The sequence below is a fragment of the Rhinoderma darwinii genome, chromosome 7 (assembly GCF_050947455.1).
Source record: "Rhinoderma darwinii isolate aRhiDar2 chromosome 7, aRhiDar2.hap1, whole genome shotgun sequence".
Taxonomy (NCBI): domain Eukaryota; kingdom Metazoa; phylum Chordata; class Amphibia; order Anura; family Rhinodermatidae; genus Rhinoderma; species Rhinoderma darwinii.
Genome location: NC_134693.1, coordinates 139424436 through 139444931, shown reverse-complemented (window position 1 = coordinate 139444931; position 20496 = coordinate 139424436). Strand labels below are relative to the sequence as shown.

At 38.5% G+C, this 20496-nt stretch overlaps 1 protein-coding gene across 1 annotated transcript in view; it reads right to left on the bottom strand.

Annotated features, from left to right (window-relative positions):
* PLXND1 (plexin D1) overlaps nucleotides 1–20496 on the bottom strand; it is a 99869-nt gene that overhangs the window by 38183 nt on the left and 41190 nt on the right. Inside the window, exons 3-8 of the mRNA XM_075831841.1 lie at nucleotides 8513–8644; nucleotides 8328–8428; nucleotides 6647–6779; nucleotides 4521–4701; nucleotides 3444–3552; nucleotides 3266–3362 (exon numbers count right to left, since the gene is read on the bottom strand). Coding sequence (XP_075687956.1) covers nucleotides 3266–3362; nucleotides 3444–3552; nucleotides 4521–4701; nucleotides 6647–6779; nucleotides 8328–8428; nucleotides 8513–8644 — 753 coding nt within the window. The remainder of the gene's footprint in view (nucleotides 1–3265; nucleotides 3363–3443; nucleotides 3553–4520; nucleotides 4702–6646; nucleotides 6780–8327; nucleotides 8429–8512; nucleotides 8645–20496) is intronic.

Sequence of the window (20496 nt, the reverse complement as noted above, 5' to 3'; positions counted from 1 at the left end):
CCTATTGTTCAATGTCCAAGTTTCCTCCAATTCACGTCTCTCAGCAAACAATAGCAGAGTCTTTAGAGCTTCCGTTTTGGGAGATCAGATCATGGACAGGTGACCTCGGTTATTTTTACTTCGGATTTGGATAATAGGTTGAGTGGTGTGTGGTCTGAAATGGGGAATGCAGGTTTTTGTACAATGAAGGATGAGGACGCACACAGGAATGTCGGTATTTTGGCTGCGTGTCAGGGATAAATTGACTCTTCATTTTTGAGGAACCTGAAGATCCAACCCCTTCGATAATTATGTAAAACATTGTATCAAAATGTTCAAAAAATTTCAAAAAGTTACATATTAGAATTTCTTTTTTTAAAACTCTATGACACCAAATTATAACTTTTCATTAGAGTATCTTGAGGATGATCTAATAATTCTCGAAAAAATAACAAGCCACATATAACCCTACACTTTTTGAGTCCTCTTAGCTTTTCAGCCGAGCCAAAAGGAATCACATGAGAAATTCCATTACAGTCCTGATTCCCTCAAAAAATATAATGTTTCCCATTTTTGTGGTGTCAGGGGGCAGATCTTACTGCTTATTGCTTCTGTCCGTACTGTCACTTATTGCCTCACATTTATCGAACAGTTTTTATTTACTTTTATAAACTCGCAACGTGACACGCGCCAAATTTGTATAAACATTTGTGACTTTTCTCCTCAGTTCTCTGAGGAGACATATTTTAGGCCACATTTATTAACTAATAATAAACCCCCAAAAATATTCAAATATACCTGCTAATTGTGTCCTTTAATAAATTTGGCGCAAATCACTTCAACTACCTCCTCCACTGTGACTGGCGCAAACTATGCCAGTCGTAGATTAAGGTTTGTGTATATTGCCCAATAAAAGCTGAACATTTACTAACAGAATCCTCTTCAATGTATCAACATTTGCTGAGAAGTCTTACTATGAGATCATTTAATTTGCATATTATTTTCCCAGGAGGCATTGCTTGTCTCCCTAACAGTACTAGTAACTCTAGTGTATATAGAGCTAGATAGTAACAATAAAGCCACTAAAGCTTCTTACTACTTATATGTGAAACCCAATACTACAGGAAATGCTGCTCATCTTGAGTAAACTGTGAACGCACTCAACCCTCTTGTGTATACAAACAATTCTTACGGCCATAACCCTGCATACTTCTAACTGTGTGTGAAAAACATTGAAAACTTGTATAAATGAAGTGCACAACGTTTTATGTATAGCCATAGATGAAACTAAACACATAGGGCTGTGTGATATATCAGTGAATGTATATGACAGTTTCCTGCAATCTCTCACGTCAACAGGACAAAAAAACAACAAAAATCATCTCCAGCCACCAGGCCTAATGCAGTTGGTAATAAGGTAATGAGTTTTCAGACCATCTTTTTTAATTAGGAGATGAGATTGCTCGGTAAAGGAAGATTCAATTTCAGTCCTGTTACAGGGCACGCTTAATGGGATTATGGCTGAGGCCTCACAGTTCAGGTAGCGGCCTCATTAGTTTTGTGTCGTTTGTGTGGACACCTTAGAAACACTCAGGGTAAGAACTAATGAACAAATCTTTTAGTTTTGCTGAGTCTCAAATGGCAGCTACACCTACAGCAATTGCATGACGGGCACAGCATGGGCATCAAACACAAGAGGAAATTTTTTAATTTGCTACTGAATTGCTTCTATATTATATCCTAACCACATGAGTTATAGGGGGTTCCCCTTAACTGCGCACAGTCACCCGCATTTGCAAAAGTATGGGAGAACAGTCCGTAAAATAAAAAAATGGGACATGTCCTATTTTTTGCGGAGTCTTTCTATAGCCCAGACACCTTTCCGTAAATATATGGGAAGGTGTCTGTGGGCCACAGAAATTAATGGATCAATATTTTGATCCGCAATTACGGTCTGTAATTGCAGATCAAAATTACGGCCGTGTGCATGGGGCCTAAGTAATATAATGTATGTACACAGTGACTCCACCAGCAGAATAGTGAGTGCAGCTCTGGAGTGTAATACAGAATGTAACTCAGGATCAGCACAGGATAAGTAATGTAATGTATGTACACAGTGACTCCACCAGCAGAATAGTGAGTGCAGCTCTGGAGTATAATACAGGATGTAACTCAGGATCAGTACAGGATAAGTAATGTCATGTATGTACACAGTGACTCCACCAGCAGAATAGTGAGTGCAGCTCTGGAGTATAATACAGGATGTAACTCAGGATCAGTACAGGATAAGTAATGTAATGTATGTACACAGTGACTCCACCAGCAGAATAGTGAGTGCAGCTCTGGAGTATAATACAGGATATAACTCAGGATCAGTACAGGATAAGTAATATAATGTATGTACACAGTGACTCCACCCGCAGAATAGTGAGTGCAGCTCTGGAGTATAATACAGGATGTAACTCAGGATCAGTACAGGATAAGTAATATAATGTATGTACACAGTGACTCCACCAGCAGAATAGTGAGTGCAGCTCTGGAGTATAATACAGGATGGAACTCAGGATCAGTACAGGATGAGTAATGTAATGTATGTACACATTGACTACACCAGCAGAATAGTGAATGCAGCTCTGGAGTATAATACAGGATGGAACTCAGGATCAGTACCGGATAAGTAATGTAATGTATGTACACAGTGACTGCAACAGCAGAATAGTGAGTGCAGCTCTGGAGTATAATACAGGATGTAACTCAGGATAAGTAATGTAATGTATGTACACAGTGATTCCACCAGCAGAATAGTGAGTGCAGCTCTGGAGTATAATACAGGATGTAACTCAGGATCAGTACAGGATAAGTAATGTAATGTATGTATACAGTGACTCCACCAGCAGAATAGTGAGTGCAGCTCTGGAGTATAATACAGGATGTAACTCAGGATCAGTACAGGATAAGTAATATAATGTATGTACACGGTGACTATGTAGATTTTATCTATATATAGGATGTAAAGTGAAGATCAAAGGTGGAAATGCTATTACATGAGAAAGGCGGGTCAATGTTGATCATAGACAGGAAGACTGCAGCACAAAATCACCCAATTATCTAATGTTTTGGGCATCTTTACATAGCAGGATGGTGTAATCTGCAGGGGCAGTAACAACTTCTATCCATTGGGTCAGTTCAAGAATGGAATCAGATATTTGGAGAAGCCGACAAGAAGTTGTCCTCGGGTTACTACCTTTGAACAGTGTGTTGTAACAACCTTTAATGTTTTTCTTACCTTGACAGCGATGTCGCATTGTGAAGTGTTGTACATGCACTTGTGCTGCTTCTCACACCACTTACAGGGCCATGGAGATGTCACACAACTTGTGCACCTGCAATATAAGGATAAGGTTAGTGAACGCTTCTATATCAGGTGATTTCTACAATGAAATCTAGACAAACAAATATCTTACGATGTTTTAAGGTGGATCCTTTGCGTCCTCTCACAATCATAGATGACAAAGTTCTGCTGAGCCATGTTTATCCCGTTTACAGTGACAGCAATAGTAACGGTCACGTGATCTGAATGATGGACAGAGGGGGCGTGAGGACTTATAAAAATACAAAAATTGCTTATAAAAAAAATACATTGTCATTGGGATATTATATATATTTGAAAGAAAGATATGCCTTAAAGGTACAGGGTTACTATATTAATATCATAGTGACATGTCAGAAATTTTGATCGGTGGTGGTCCGAGCACTTAGAACCCCACTGATCGCTAGAACGAAGGGGCAGAAGCGCTCGAGTGAGTGCTGAGCCGCTTTGATTCTGATTTGCTTTTGTCGGAAAGCTGAGCAATTGGTGTACGGGCTCAATAGAAAGTCTATGAGCCCGTACACCAACTGCCCAGCTTTCTGAGAAAAGCCGATCCGAAAATAAGTGGCTCAGTGCTCACCCGAGCGCTTTTGCCCCTTCGTTTTGGTGATTGGTCCCAGTGCTCGGACCCCCACCGATCAAAACTTCTGACATGTCACTTAAACGTTTAGTTACCCTTTAATCATAAAATAAAAGGTATTGTAAATTTCTAATAAACTTTTTCAAGATCTCTGCTTGCAGACATTCTTGTTTAAATCCAGGGGATGAAAACTCCTACAGTAGTCCTGCTGACAGAGGAGGGTTTGTTACAACACATCAGAGAACTGGCAATCTTCATGACTAGACATTCCTCTGTGAGCTCAACAAAATGTCAGTTCAAATCTCTCTCCTGTCCTGAAAGTTTGTTACAGTGTATCAGTGCAGGTAAAATGTATCAGTCTGGAGTCCAGGCTGGATATAAACCCTCCACTGTGAGAAGTGTTAGGTCAGAGTGGGTTTTTAGTCTTGGGATGTAAAGAATTTTTCCATTTACTGACAGCATGCAGAGATATTCAAGAATTTAAACACAAAGTATATAAAAAAGTTGCAGAATGGCCTTAGGTTTTTTTTGGGTTAATAAAAATGTGTATCATGGGACTGCAGCGGACACCAGTAGGTAGAAATTGTGTACCTTGGTTTGGAGGGAATTCTGGAATTTTGTCATTTGGAAGGAAGGAGCAACAGGCCCAGTGCTTGGGAGCATCTGCATCGTAGACGGTCGTCGCCGGCATGGAAACGCCATTCCCATAGTCACAGGACGTGTTCATCAGCGCAAGGCTGGGGAGATTCCCTGTGATTTCTAGAAGAATTTTCTAAGGGAGAAGATAGAAGAAGTCAGACCAGCAGATACAGGATACAAGGACTCCTTCCAAAACGTGAATATTCAGGGGTGACTGCAGATCGCCTCCGCAGTCCTCTCTCCTCCATGTCAGACTCACAGAGCTCCAGGAAGCTGAGATATGAGGATCTGGGGATTTTCTATCTCTGACTAAATAACAGCTCTGCAGGGTCAAGTAGCCAGAAACAGATTATTGTGACTGGTGGTGTGAGATACCGGGGGGGGGGGGTTTAGAGGGGTGGGATATCTGATGGTGCGTGATATCGGTGGGGGGGGGGGGGGGGGGAGGGGTGGTATATCTGGTGGTGAGGGATATGGGGGGGGGGAAGAGGGGTGGTATATCTGGTGGTGTGGGATATCTAGTGGTGAGGGATATCGGGGGGGGGGGGGGGGTGGTATATCTGGTGGTGCGGGATATCTGGTGGTGCGGGATATCTGGTGGTGCGGGATATCTGGTGATGTGAGATATCGGGGGGAGGAGAGGGGTGGGATATCTGGTGGTGTGGTATATCTGGTGGTGAGGGATATCGGGGGTGGGGTGGGATATCTGGTGGTGCGGGATATCTGATGGTGCGGGATATCTGGTGGTGCGGGATATCTGGTGGTGCGGGATATCTGGTGGTGCGGGATATCTGGTGGTGTGAGATATCGGGGGGAGGAGAGGGGTGGGATATCTGGTGGTGAGGGATATCGGGGGTGGGGTGGGAGAGGGGTGGGATATCTGATGGTGCGGGATATCTGATGGTGCGGGATATCTGATGGTGCGGGATATCTGGTGGTGCGGGATATCTGGTGGTGCGGGATATCTGGTGGTGCGGGATATCTGGTGGTGCGGGATATCTGGTGGTGCGGGATATCTGGGGGTGCAGGATATTGGGGTGTGTGGGATATCTGGTGATGTGAGATATCTGGGGGTGTGGGATATCGGAGGGTGTGGGATATCGGGGTGAACTGCAATTATACCTGAATTTTTTGTGCAGTTTGATTTCCTCACCATTAGGCCTCATGCACACGACCGTAAAAACACCCGTTATTGCGGGTCGTAATTACGTCCCGCAATAACGGGCCCATAGACTTCCGTTTTCTCACGGGAAGGTGCCCGTGCCGTTAAAAAAATAGAACATGTTCTATTTTTTCATTTTACGGGCCATGATGCTATACTTTATAATGGCAGCACGGCTCGCAAAAGCGGCCGGCTGCCAGTGGCCGCCCGTGCTCGTAATTACGAGTCGTAATTACGAGCACGGTCGTGTGCATGAGGCCTTACAATGTGAATCCGGTGAATGTAGTAGAGACACTGGTAAGTGGGCCTGTGGCTGGGATGGTTATGTGAGTACTGTCGCTGTCACTGTTATGGAGGCACTGTGGATGGTAATATTATGGTGCCACTATCGCTGGCACTCTAATGGGGGCATTAATACTGAAACTTTTATAAGGGCACCGTTGCTGGCACTAATGTGGTGATACTTTGACTTTCACGGTGAAAGAATCAGCGACTGGCACTCTAATGGGGGCACTATGGCTGGTGCTGTTATAGAGGCTCCATGTCTGGCACTGTTATGGAGGCACTGTGGCTGGTGCTGTAATAGGGACACTATTGTAGAGGCACTGTGGTTGGTGCTGTTATGGAGGCACTGTGGCTGGCACTGTTACGGAGGATCTGTGGCTGGTGCGGTTTTAGAGGCACTGTTGCTGGTACTGTGGCTGGTGCTGTATAAGGAGGTGCTGTGGCTGGCACTATTATAGAGGCACTGTGGCTGTTGCTGTAACATTTCTAGGGCCCTTGTTTTGAGTGCGCTGGCTGTGACTGGCAAGTGTGTGCGTACATCTATGTCCATGCCTCAGAATGCACCCTTGACAAAATCGTATCTACGCCCCTACCTCATAGTAACAGGTTTCAGTACCCTGTGTATTATCACCTGGGTATCTGAGGATATGTCAATCTCACTAGGGATGACTTGTAGGGCAGGGCACCGGTACATGCCATCGCTGCTCGGGCCGGTCCAGAACATGGAGTCCACGGAATCCCGACATTCCCGCTGAATGGAACACCTGTATATACAAATATATATATGAAGAGAGAAAACCGAGAGGAGGTTATCTGTATCCAGAGCGCTACGTACACTGACTCCTTATATCACCCTCTGGAGATGCAGAATTAGCAGAGACAATGGAAAATTTCCGAGGTTAATAGGAGCGAGCTGATGTGAAATTAATGAGACTGATACGGTCTGAGCCGGAATAGTGATGAGTAATTAGCTGCGTATCGGACAGTTTCGCTTCCGGTGACCTTCACAACTCAGTGACAGTATCTGAGCTCCCATCAGCGGTAACAGCATATATTAATCTGCCGCCTAATTAATCAGATGGAAGCATCTGAGTGAACAAGGAACGTCGGCGGTGATTTACGTCCGGGCCGATAATGAGCGCATTGGATGTTATATTGTTGGCGCCGCGTGATTAGTTGATATGCCGCTAACAGGTGAGAGGATTTTATGACAAGTGACAAATTAAGTTCTCCACAACTATAACAGATAATGATCTGAGTGCAAATCCGGCCATTCCAGGGGTGAAATCCGTGGCAAATCCTGCGATAAAATCTGTAATGTAACAAAGCGGATTCGATGCGGAACTAACATAGAATTACAATGAAATCCGCAGGGGGAAAAAGTCTGCTATATCTGGACCTAGCCTTATTCTATTACATTAGTCCTTTTGCCTGAAGAGCTTGCAATCTAATCAAGTATGAGCATAAAGGAAACACACAAGAACAAGGTACATACTAAAAGTATTGGGACTGAGTCCGTAGCCATCGAATGCTGCAGCGCTAACCAATGGTCTCCATACCACACGAGAAGAAACGGGATAATAATACTGGGACGACATATTGGATATGGCTGGTACTATGGCTGCCATTATTGGAGGAGCACTGTAAGGGGTGTGGCTTAAGCAGAACATTGAGGTCAGTGGGTGGGTCTAAGAGGGTGCAATGGAATGTGAAGATCCAGTAGCAATGCAATAATTACAACGGGAACATCGAAAATCATTTTGGTTTTTGCAGATATCTCACATTGTCTGGGCCAAATATCAGAATGCAGGTCTGGACTAAATTGTCCTGTGTATGGCATCTTAAGACTACATAAAGCAGAACTATCCAGGAAACCACTGAGGGATATCTTTGTCCCCAGAAAATAATCCTGAGAGCAGAAAATCCCAACCTTTTCATCATGGTGGCACCTTGGTGGCATCTCCAGAGGAACCACTTTCATCCCTATGGAGAAAGGGACTTCCAGAGAACCCCTAACCAAGTTCTGAGGAACATCAAGAGTCTATAGTATCCTGGTTGGACACACTGGAGTTCCTATTTGAGATGGTCAAGGTCTGTGGCCACCACTCTTCCACACTATGTTCTAAGAATGGGTTGGGGTAGTCAACATCAGACATGTATTACATAAGAGGTGGCGAAGAAAAAATGATGGACATGGTTAATGATGGGATAGAGTAAGGAAGATTATTAAGGTCAGTAGATGAAGAACGTGAGAAGGAATGATCCATGAACATCTCAAGAAAGGTGAAGGTGGTGGCTGGCCAGTAACTGACCTGGCTTCCATCGTGCACCATCCACAATAAGGATCCATGGCTTGTAGACACTCTGAACAGGTCAGGAACTTCTCACAATCTGCAACTTTAACTCGAGTAATCTGTAAAATGAGAATTTTTGAGGAATACACATAATACACTAAGCTTTTGAAACTTGGACCAATAGGACACAAATGACAGGTTACCTGGTGGGAGGTCATCACGTAGAGGAAGGTGGGATTGACGGGGTCAAACTGCATGATGTGGTGGACCGGCTGCCCCCGGGCTATCTGTATGGTCTGTCTGCTGACAATGTTCATGTCGGCATCAAGGTTAAGCTGCAGAAATATAAACCAATGAGATCTTGAAGTTGAATCCCTCTGTCGTATTACATTTTTATCTTAGTTAAAGCTGAAGTCCAGTTGACTAAAGTATATAGGGGGCAGTATTATAGCAGTTATATTCTTGTATAAAGGAGGCAGTATTATAGTAGTTATATTCTTGTATATAGGAGGCAGTATTATAGTAGTTATATTCTTGTATATAGGGGCAGTATTATAGTAGTTATATTCTTGTATATAGGGGCAGTATTATAGTAGTTATATTCTTGTATATAGGAGCAGTATTGTAGTAGTTATATTCTTGTATACAGGAGCAGTATTATAGTAGTTATATTCTTGTATATAGGGGGCAGTATTATAGTAGTTATATTCTTGTATATAGGGAGCAGTATTGTAGTAGTTACATTCTTGTATATAGGGAGCAGTATTATAGTAGTTATATTCTTGTATATAGGGAGCAGTATTATAGTAGTTATATTCTTGTATATAGGAGCAGTATTATAGTAGTTATATTCTTGTATATAGGGAGCAGTATTATAGTAGTGTATTCTTCTATATAGGAGCAGTATTATAGTAGTTATATTCTTGTATATAGGGTCAGTATTGTAGTAGTTATATTCTTGTATATAGGAGCAGTATTGTAGTAGTTATATTCTTGTATATAGGAGGCAGTATTATAGTATTTATATTCTTGTATATAGGGAGCAGTATTATAGTAGTTATATTCTTGTATATAGGAGGCAGTATTATAGTAGTTATATTCTTGTATATAGGGAGCAGTATTATAGTAGTTATATTCTTGTATATAGGAGCAGTATTATAGTAGTTATATTCTTGTATATAGGGAGCAGTATTATGGTAGTGTATTCTTGTATATAGGAGCAGTATTATAGTAGTTATATTCTTGTATATAGGGTCAGTATTATAGTAGTTATATTCTTGTACATAGGAGTAGTATTATAGTAGTTATATTCTTGTATATAGGGGGCAGTATTGTAGTAGTTATATTCTTGTATATAGGGAGCAGTATTATAGTAGTTATATTCTTGTATATAGGAGCAGTATTATAGTAGTTATATTCTTGTATATAGGGGCAGTATTATAGTAGTTATATTCTTGTATATAGGGAGCAGTATTATAGTAGTTATATTCTTGTATATAGGAGCAGTATTATAGTAGTTATATTCTTGTATATAGGGAGCAGTATTATAGTAGTGTATTCTTGTATATAGGAGCAGTATTATAGTAGTTATATTCTTGTATATAGGGTCAGTATTATAGTAGTTATATTCTTGTACATAGGAGTAGTATTATAGTAGTTATATTCTTGTATATAGGGGGCAGTATTATAGTAGTTATATTCTTGTATATAGGGGGCACTATTATAGTAGTTATATTCTTGTATATAGGAGCAGTATTATAGTAGTTATATTCTTGTATATAGGAGCAGTATTATAGTAGTTATATTCTTGTATATAGGAGCAGTATTATAGTAGTTATATTCTTGTATATAGGGAGCAGTATTATAGTAGTGTATTCTTGTATATAGGAGCAGTATTATAGTAGTTATATTCTTGTATATAGGGTCAGTATTAGGGCATGACCACACGTGGCGGATTTCCTCCGCAACTGTCCGCATCAATGCCGCACAGATTCTGCTGCGGATCTGCACAAAATGTGCCGAAAATTGATGCGGACTAGCTGCTGCGGACTGCGGGAAAAGTGCTTCCCTTCTCCCTATCAGTGCAGGATAGAGAGAAGGGACAGCACTTTCCCTAGGGAAAGTAAAAGAATTTCATACTTACCGGCCGTTGTCTTGGTGACGCGTCCCTCTTTCGGCATCCAGCCCGACCTCCCTGGATGACGCACCAGTCCATGTGACCGCTGCAGCCTGTGCTTGGCCTGTGATTGGCTGCAGCCGTCACTTAGACTGAAACGTCATCCTGGGAGGCTGGACTGGAGACAGAAGCAGGGAGTTCTCGGTAAGTATGAACTTATATGTTTTTTACAGATACATGTATATTGAGATCGGTAGTCACTGTCCCGGGTGCAGAAACAGTTACTGCCGATCGCTTAACTCTTTCAGCACCCTGGACAGTGACTATTTACAGACGTCTCCTAGCAACGCTCCCGTCATTACGGGAGCCCCATTGACTTCCTCAGTCTGGCTGTAGACCTAGAAATACATAGGTCCAGCCAGAATGAAGAAATGTCATGGTAGTAAAAACAATACGCTCCGCAGCACACATAAGATCTGCGGACTTCATTGCGGAATTTTGACTCTCCATTGAAGTCAATGGAGAAATTCCGCCATGAGTCCGCCACTGCTCCGCAACAGACAGAGCATGCTGCGGACACCAAATTCCGCTCCGCAGCCTATGCTCCGCAGCGGAATTTTACGCCTCGTCTAAACGAACACTGCTAAATTAAAGTGTAAGTCAATGGACAAACGGCACCGCTGCGGATTAACGCTGCGGAGTGTCCGCAGCAGAATTTAAGTGAAATTCCGCCACGTGTGAACCCGCCCTTATAGTAGTTATATTCTTGTACATAGGAGTAGTATTATAGTAGTTATATTCTTGTATATAGGGGGCAGTATTGTAGTAGTTATATTCTTGTATATAGGAGCAGTATTATAGTAGTTATATTCTTGTATATAGGAGCAGTATTATAGTAGTTATATTCTTGTATATAGGAGCAGTATTATAGTAGTTATATTCTTGTATATAGGAGCAGTATTATAGTAGTTATATTCTTGTATATAGGAGCAGTATTATAGTAGTTATATTCTTGTATATAGGAGGCAGTATTATAGTAGTTATATTCTTGTATATAGGAGCAGTATTATAGTAGTTATATTCTTGTATATAGGAGAAGTATTATAGTAGTTATATTCTTGTATATAGGAGCAGTATTATAGTAGTTATATTCTTGTATATAGGAGTAGTATTATAGTAGTTATATTCTTGTATATAGGAGCAGTTTTATAGTAGTTATAGTCTTGTATATAGGAGGCAGTATTATAGTAGTTATATTCTTGTATATAGGAGGCAATATTATAGTAGTTATATTCTTGTATATAGGAGCAGTATTATAGTAGTTATATTCTTGTATATAGAGCAGTATTATAGTAGTTATATTCTTGTATATAGGGGCAGTATTATAGTAGTTATATTCTTGTATATAGGGGCAGTATTATAATAGTTATATTCTTGTATATAGGGGCAGTATTATAGTAGTTATATTCTTGTATATAGGAGCAGTATTATAGTAGTTATATTCTTGTATATAGGAGCAGTATTATAGTAGTTATATTCTTGTATATAGGGGACAGTATTATAGTAGTTATATTCTTGTATATAGGAGCAGTATTATAGTAGTTATATTCTTGTATATAGGGGCAGTATTATAGTAGTTATATTCTTATATATAGGAGCAGTATTATAGTAGTTATATTCTTGTATATAGGGGGCAGTATTATAGTAGTTATATTCTTGTATATAGGGGCAGTATTATAGTAGTTATATTCTTATATATAGGGGGCAGTATTATAGTAGTTATATTCTTGTATATAGGGGCAGTATTATAGTAGTTATATTCTTGTATATAGGGGGCAGTATTATAGTAGTTATATTCTTGTATATATAGGGCAGTATTATAGTAGTTATATTCTTGTATATAGGGGCAGTATTATAGTAGTCATATTCTTGTATATAGGGAGCAGTATTATAGTAGTTATATTCTTGTATATAGGGGTAGTATTATAGTAGTCATATTCTTGTATATAGGGGGCAGTATTATAGTAGTTATATTCTTGTATATAGGAGCAGTATTATAGTAGTTATATTCTTGTATAAAGGGGCAGTATTATAGTAGTTATATTCTTGTATATAGGGGCAGTGTTATAGTAGTTATATTCTTGTATATAGGGAGCAGTATTATAGTAGTTATATTCTTGTATATAGGGTCAGTATTATAGTAGTTATATTCTTGTATATAGGGTCAGTATTATAGTAGTTATATTCTTGTATATAGGGTCAGTATTATAGTATTTATATTCTTGTATATAGGGTCAGTATTATAGTAGTTATATTCTTGTATATAGGAGCAGTATTATAATAGTTAAATTCTTGTATATAGGAGGCAGTATTATAGTAGTTATATTCTTGTATATAGGGGACAGTATTATAGTAGTTATATTCTTGTATATAGGGGACAGTATTATAGAAGTTATATTCTTGTATATAGGAGCAGTATTGTAGTAGTTATATTCTTGTATACAGGAGCAGTATTATAGTAGTTATATTCTTGTATATAGGGGGCAGTATTATAGTAGTTATATTCTTGTATATAGGAGGCAGTATTATAGTAGTTATATTCTTGTATATAGGAGCAGTATTATAGTAGTTATATTCTTGTATATAGGGAGCAGTATTATAGTAGTGTATTCTTGTATATAGGAGCAGTATTATAGTAGTTATATTCTTGTATATAGGGTCAGTATTATAGTAGTTATATTCTTGTACATAGGAGTAGTATTATAGTAGTTATATTCTTGTATATAGGAGCAGTATTGTAGTAGTTATATTCTTGTATATAGGAGGCAGTATTATAGTAGTTATATTCTTGCATATAGGGAGCAGTATTATAGTAGTTATATTCTTGTATATAGGAGGCAGTATTATAGTAGTTATATTCTTGTAAATAGGGAGCAGTATTATAGTAGTTATATTCTTGTATATAGGAGCAGTATTATAGTAGTTATATTCTTGTATATAGGGAGAAGTATTATAGTAGTGTATTCTTGTATATAGGAGCAGTATTATAGTAGTTATATTCTTGTATATAGGGTCAGTATTATAGTAGTTATATTCTTGTACATAGGAGTAGTATTATAGTAGTTATATTCTTGTATATAGGGGGCAGTATTGTAGTAGTTATATTCTTGTATATAGGAGCAGTATTATAGTAGTTATATTCTTGTATATAGGAGCAGTATTATAGTAGTTATATTCTTGTATATAGGAGCAGTATTATAGTAGTTATATTCTTGTATATAGGAGCAGTATTATAGTAGTTATATTCTTGTATATAGGAGCAGTATTATAGTAGTTATATTCTTGTATATAGGAGCAGTATTATAGTAGTTATATTCTTGTATATAGGAGGCAGTATTATAGTAGTTATATTCTTGTATATAGGAGCAGTATTATAGTAGTTATATTCTTGTATATAGGAGAAGTATTATAGTAGTTATATTCTTGTATATAGGAGCAGTATTATAGTAGTTATATTCTTGTATATAGGGGCAGTATTATAATAGTTATATTCTTGTATATAGGAGCAGTATTATAGTAGTTATATTCTTGTATATAGGAGCAGTATTATAGTAGTTATATTCTTGTATATAGGAGCAGTATTATAGTAGTTACATTCTTGTATATAGGGGGCAGTATTAAAATAGTTATATTCTTGTATATATGAGCAGTATTATAGTAGTTATATTCTTGTATATAGGAGCAGTATTATAGTAGTTATATTCTTGTATATAGGAGCAGTATTATATTAGTTATATTCTTGTATATAGGGGCAGTATTATAGTGTTATATTCTTATATATAGGAGAAGTATTATAGTAGTTATATTCTTGTATATAGGGGGCAGTATTATAGTAGTTATATTCTTGTATATAGGGGCAGCATTATAGTAGTTATATTCTTGTATATAGGGGGCAGTATTATAGTAGTTATATTCTTGTATATAGGAGCAGTATTATAGTAGTTATATTCTTGTATATAGGAGAAGTATTATAGTAGTTATATTCTTGTATATAGGAGCAGTATTATAGTAGTTATATTCTTGTATATAGGGGCAGTATTATAATAGTTATATTCTTGTATATAGGAGCAGTATTATAGTAGTTATATTCTTGTATATAGGAGCAGTATTATAGTAGTTATATTCTTGTATATAGGAGCAGTATTATAGTAGTTACATTCTTGTATATAGGGGGCAGTATTAAAATAGTTATATTCTTGTATATATGAGCAGTATTATAGTAGTTATATTCTTGTATATAGGAGCAGTATTATAGTAGTTATATTCTTGTATATAGGAGCAGTATTATAGTAGTTATATTCTTGTATATAGGGGCAGTATTATAGTGTTATATTCTTATATATAGGAGCAGTATTATAGTAGTTATATTCTTGTATATAGGGGGCAGTATTATAGTAGTTATATTCTTGTATATAGGGGCAGCATTATAGTAGTTATATTCTTGTATATAGGGGGCAGTATTATAGTAGTTATATTCTTGTATATAGGGGGCAGTATTATAGTAGTTATATTCTTGTATATAGGGGCAGTATTATAGTAGTTATATTCTTGTATATAGGGGGAAGTGTTATAGTAGTTATATTCTTGTATATAGGAGCAGTATTATAGTAGTTATATTCTTGTATATAGGGGGCAGTATTATAGCAGTTATATTCTTGTATATAGGAGCAGTATTATAGTAGTTATATTCTTGTATATAGGAGCAGTATTATAGTAGTTATATTCTTGTATATAGGAGGCAGTATTATAGTAGTTATATTCTTGTATATAGGAGCAGTATTATAGTAGTTATATTCTTGTATATAGAAGTATTATAGTAGTTATATTCTTGTATATAGGAGCAGTATTATAGTAGTTATATTCTTGTATATAGGAGTAGTATTATAGTAGTTATATTCTTGTATATAGGAGCAATTTTATAGTAGTTATAGTCTTGTATATAGGAGGCAGTATTATAGTAGTTATACTCTTGTATATAGGAGGCAGTATTATAGTAGTTATATTCTTGTATATAGGAGCAGTATTATAGTAGTTATATTCTTGTATATAGGTGTAGTATTATAGTAGTCATATTCTTGTATATAGGGGGCAGTATTATAGTAGTTATATTCTTGTATATAGGAGCAGTATTATAGTAGTTATATTCTTGTATATAGGGGCAGTTTTATAGTAGTTATATTCTTGTATATAGGGGCAGTATTATAGTAGTTATATTCTTGTATATAGGGAGCAGTATTATAGTAGTTATATTCTTGTATATAGGGTCAGTATTATAGTAGTTATATTCTTGTATATAGGGTCAGTATTATAGTAGTTATATTTTTGTATATAGGGACAGTATTATAGTAGTTATATTCTTGTATATAGGAGCAGTATTATAGTAGTTATATTCTTGTATATAGGGGCATTATTATAGTAGTTATATTCTGGTATATAGGGAGCAGTATTATAGTAGTTATATTCCTGTACATATAGGGCTGTATTAAGGTAAATAGATTTTAGGTATACTGTTTCTTTAAGACTTTCCACTGTTGGCTTGGGCCATTAGTGGTCACTAGTCATTTTTGCCAAACTAAGTTTATCTGATAAACTTTTGATTTGATGCATTTGAATGTAAGCTACCTCCTATCTACAGCGATCACTGATTTTCCCATCTGACACTTTACTAATCCAATTCTACCTACTTAGGGAGATCTCTAACCTTCCGTTAATAGCGTGTAATTGAGATCTATAATTCTAGGAGAGGTTGTGATATTGCATTAACACTCGGAATGAAAGCTTCCCCAGGATCTAATCCTCCGGAGGGAACAGTTGTCATTAGGGATCCCGGACACAGTATTTAATCTCACACCTATTTCCCTGGTACCCCAATGTTTGGCATCACTGTCGCACTAATGTAATCATTTCCACACAGATGAAAATAAAAGGCTGTAATTGAGGCTGCAGGAGAGAATGGCTGATGTTGCGGGGGTACTGATGTGCTTGATATTCTCAAAGGGCCGTGGATGTAGGAGTGAGGAATCTGATGTTATCAGTGATGAAGGCAATGAATGAGAAAAAGAGGAGTAAGTGGGGTGCGATTTTGGGAAATGCTTTAATAGAATTTCTCTAGTGGTCAGAAACAATTATTTTGTAGTCAGTCACAGCGGAAGCCTGCAATGTTTAACCCTTGCTGTTTAGTGAGTTTTCATAAGAATATAACTACTATAATACTGCCCCCTATATACAAGAATATAAACGACTATAAAACTGCCCCCTATATACAAGAATATATCTACTATAATACTGGCCCTATATACAAGAATATAACTACTATAATACTGCTCCTATATACAAGAATATAACTACTATAATACTGGCCCTATATACAAGAATATAACTACTATAATACTGCCCCCTATATACAAGAATATAACTACTATAAAACTGCCCCCTATATACAAGAATATATCTACTATAATACTGGCCCTATATACAAGAATATAACTACTATAATACTGCCCCCTATATACAAGAATATAACTACTATAATACTGCTCCTATATACAAGAATATAACTACTATAATACTGCTCTTATATACAAGAATATAACTACTATAATACTGCTCCCTATATACAAGAACATAACTACTATAATACTGCCCCCTATATACAAGAATATAACTACTATAATACAGGCCCTATATACAAGAATATAACTACTATAATACTGCCCCCTATATACAAGAATATAACTACTATAATACTGCTCCTATATACAAGAATATAACTACTATAATACTGTCCCCTATATACAAGAATATAACTACTATAATACTGCCCCTATATACAAGAATATAACTACTATAATACTGCCCCCTATATACAAGAATATAACTACTATAATACTGCCCCCTATATACAAGAATATAACTACTATAATACTGCCCCCTATGTACAAGAATATAACTACCATAATACTGCCCCCTATATACAAGAATATAGCTACCATAATACTTCTCCCTATATACAAGAATATAACTACTATAATACTGCCCCTATGTACAAGAATATAACTACCATAATACTGCCCCCTATATACAAGAATATAACTACTATAATAATGCCCCCTATATACAAGAATATAACTACTATAATACTGCCCCTATATACAAGAATATAACTACTATAATACTGCCCCCTATATACAAGAATATAACTACTATAATACTGCTCCTGTATACAAGAATATAACTACTGTAATACTGCCCCTATATACAAGAATATAACTACTGTAATACTGCTCCTGTATACAAGAATATAACTACTTAATTATCTTTTTTATTTGAAAACTTGCAACCAAATTATTACAATATCTTTGCAATACACTCATAACAGATAAAGAAAATAAACATTTGTCTCTTAATAACATCACAATTAAACAAACCATAATATATGAATATTGCACCAGTATAGATTGTTTCAACTATTTTTCATGATATTATTCTAGACAGTATTACAGGAGAGTTCTTCTTTATTGGTGACCAGGCAGCATCGCGCACACCACAGATGGTACACGGTCACCACATTTATGACATATAGGAAACCTCTATGATATGAACTGAGTTCGGGCTAGAAGTCTCCATACAGCAGCTGAGAGTTTCACTGTCCCACTAGATGTGGTGACTGCAGGGACATTACTCTGTAGATAAGTCTCTTATATAAAGAGGACATTGGTTTTGGTCGTCAGACAGACGCTGGAATATCGCCTGCCGCCTGCTCCTATTCTTCACATTAATAGGAGGTGATTTTCAGCCTCATCCTGGTTACATGTCTTTCCTACTTTTTTTCCTTCTTCCACTACTATGTCCTGTAACACCCCATCTTTTGGTGGACATTGGGGGGTCAGCATCTTCATCCTGAGGTTCGTCATCTGGGTTGTGTGAGGAAACTTGCTCCATCTCTGCTTCTTCTTCCTGGTCATCTTCCCCCAGCGCACAGTAACGTCCCCCAGTTATCGCCAGCACTGGAGACTCCGGTGATTTCTTTGCAGCAGTGATTTTTTTCCTAGAAGAATCATCTGTTTTACTTCTCCTTTTAACCATCTGAAATCCCTCCTCATCGATACTAGTTGCTGCGGCTGGATCAGCTGTTTTTTACTGGTCGCTGCTGCTGGCCCAGCTGGTTTTTTACTGGTCACTGCGGCTGGATCAGCTGGTTCCTTACTGGTCGCTGCGGCTGGATCAGCTGGTTCCTTACTGGTGTTGGGCAGATGTTTAGATGTTTTGGTGACAGAGTGACTGGATACTTTACTTTTAGCATGACCTCTATTTTCAGTGGCTGGTGACACTTGTGCAGCATCCACAGATGGGACATTCGTCCCTGGAGCAGGGTCTCTGGTACTTTGGCTCACATCATCGTTGGGACTTCCAGGTTCTGGGGTCATATCTACACATATGGAGACATCCTCCTGCTCTTCCTCCATGGCTCCTTTAAAGGTCTCCTCCTTATTATGTTCTGCATGTGGACACTCCCGGAATGTATGTCCAGGTCCTAAGCACAGGTTACAGATGACAGGTCCTGTACAATCGTCCTTCACATGCCCAAACTGACCACATAGTGAGCACTTAATACGGGAACAGTTGAATGCCAGGTGTCTGCCCCACATCTATGGCACAGTCGCGGTTGACCAGGGTAGTAACATACGCCTCTCTCCGAGCCCAGGTAGAAGGAGTGCGGCAGATGTCTGGTCACTCCATTCTCCTGAACCAGCTGGATCTTGACAGAATATCCTCCATTCCAGATCTCCTCCTCATCATAGATCTTTGTTGGCACTCTCTTCACCTCACAATATCTGCTCAACCAGTGCTGCAAATCTGCCAGAGCCACCACCTCAGACTGGAACAGGACGGTGGCGGTGACTACCTGGGGTTTAGTCAGCTGGATGACATGTAGATGCTCCCACATCGCGTGCTCCTTTGTATCGTTATAAATACTCCAGAACAAGTCTAGACTATATTGCAGCTTGAAACTGATGTCATAATTCCTGCTGGAGGGAACGTGGATCAGAGCGAACACCTCAGAAGCTTTAAACTTCATAAACTCCTTCAGCAAAACTTTCCCAATGTGGAGTCTGGAGGGGAGGTTTTCCTCTGGTCCTGAGTACCTGATTCTGACCGCGTTTCTCCTTTGAGGTGCGGGGTTAGTCGGTCTTGTGACGCTGGAGAACAGTCTCCTGTACTGAGGTCTGTCAGCAGGTGGGTCAGGACTGGACCTCTCCTCAGCTGATTGTACTGCAGAACCTCCTGTGTCTGCTCCTGATCGCTGTGTAACCTGCACTCCATTCACTGACACTGCGGACGGCTGAACCTCCAGAACAGGGTCTGCAATGTCCGCCTCAGCCTGTGCCGCTGGTTCATCCGATATCAGACTGTCAATCACCGCGCTGAGCGAGGTCTCACTTACAATGTCAGTATATGCGGCACTTTCTTGCTCACTCCCAGGAGTGCCACTCGCATTCACTTCATCTGTACTGCACATAGAGTCTACTGCAGTTAACCCCTCGTCAGCTGGCACAAATTTCTCTGCAGCTTTAGCAGCATTTGTGTTGGCTGATTGCACAGACCTCACACATGATGAGAGATGTGATCCTCCAGCCACTGCACACTCATATCTTCCAGGGTTTCCCTGTGCCACAATATTATAGTCAGTGTCTTTTTTTGCAATGATATTTTTTCTCTTCACAGTTTGGGCTCTGGTCTCCCTTTTGTTCTCAACTGCCCAGTTCTTTATTTTGGGTACTGTGCATGATTCTTTCTGCAATCTCTCCTTCAATATCACCAGCTCACGTGTGCAAACATCCAGACACTCACATTTCATCAGCTTTGCCTTTGGATCAGTCTCTTGGTTAATTTCAGTTCTCAATTTGCGAACTTGCATTTCCATTTTAAAGATATTTTTCTTTGTCATTTTTGTGCACAATTCACCAACATCATGAGATTCAGTTGACTCACCAGCCACCATTTCCAGAT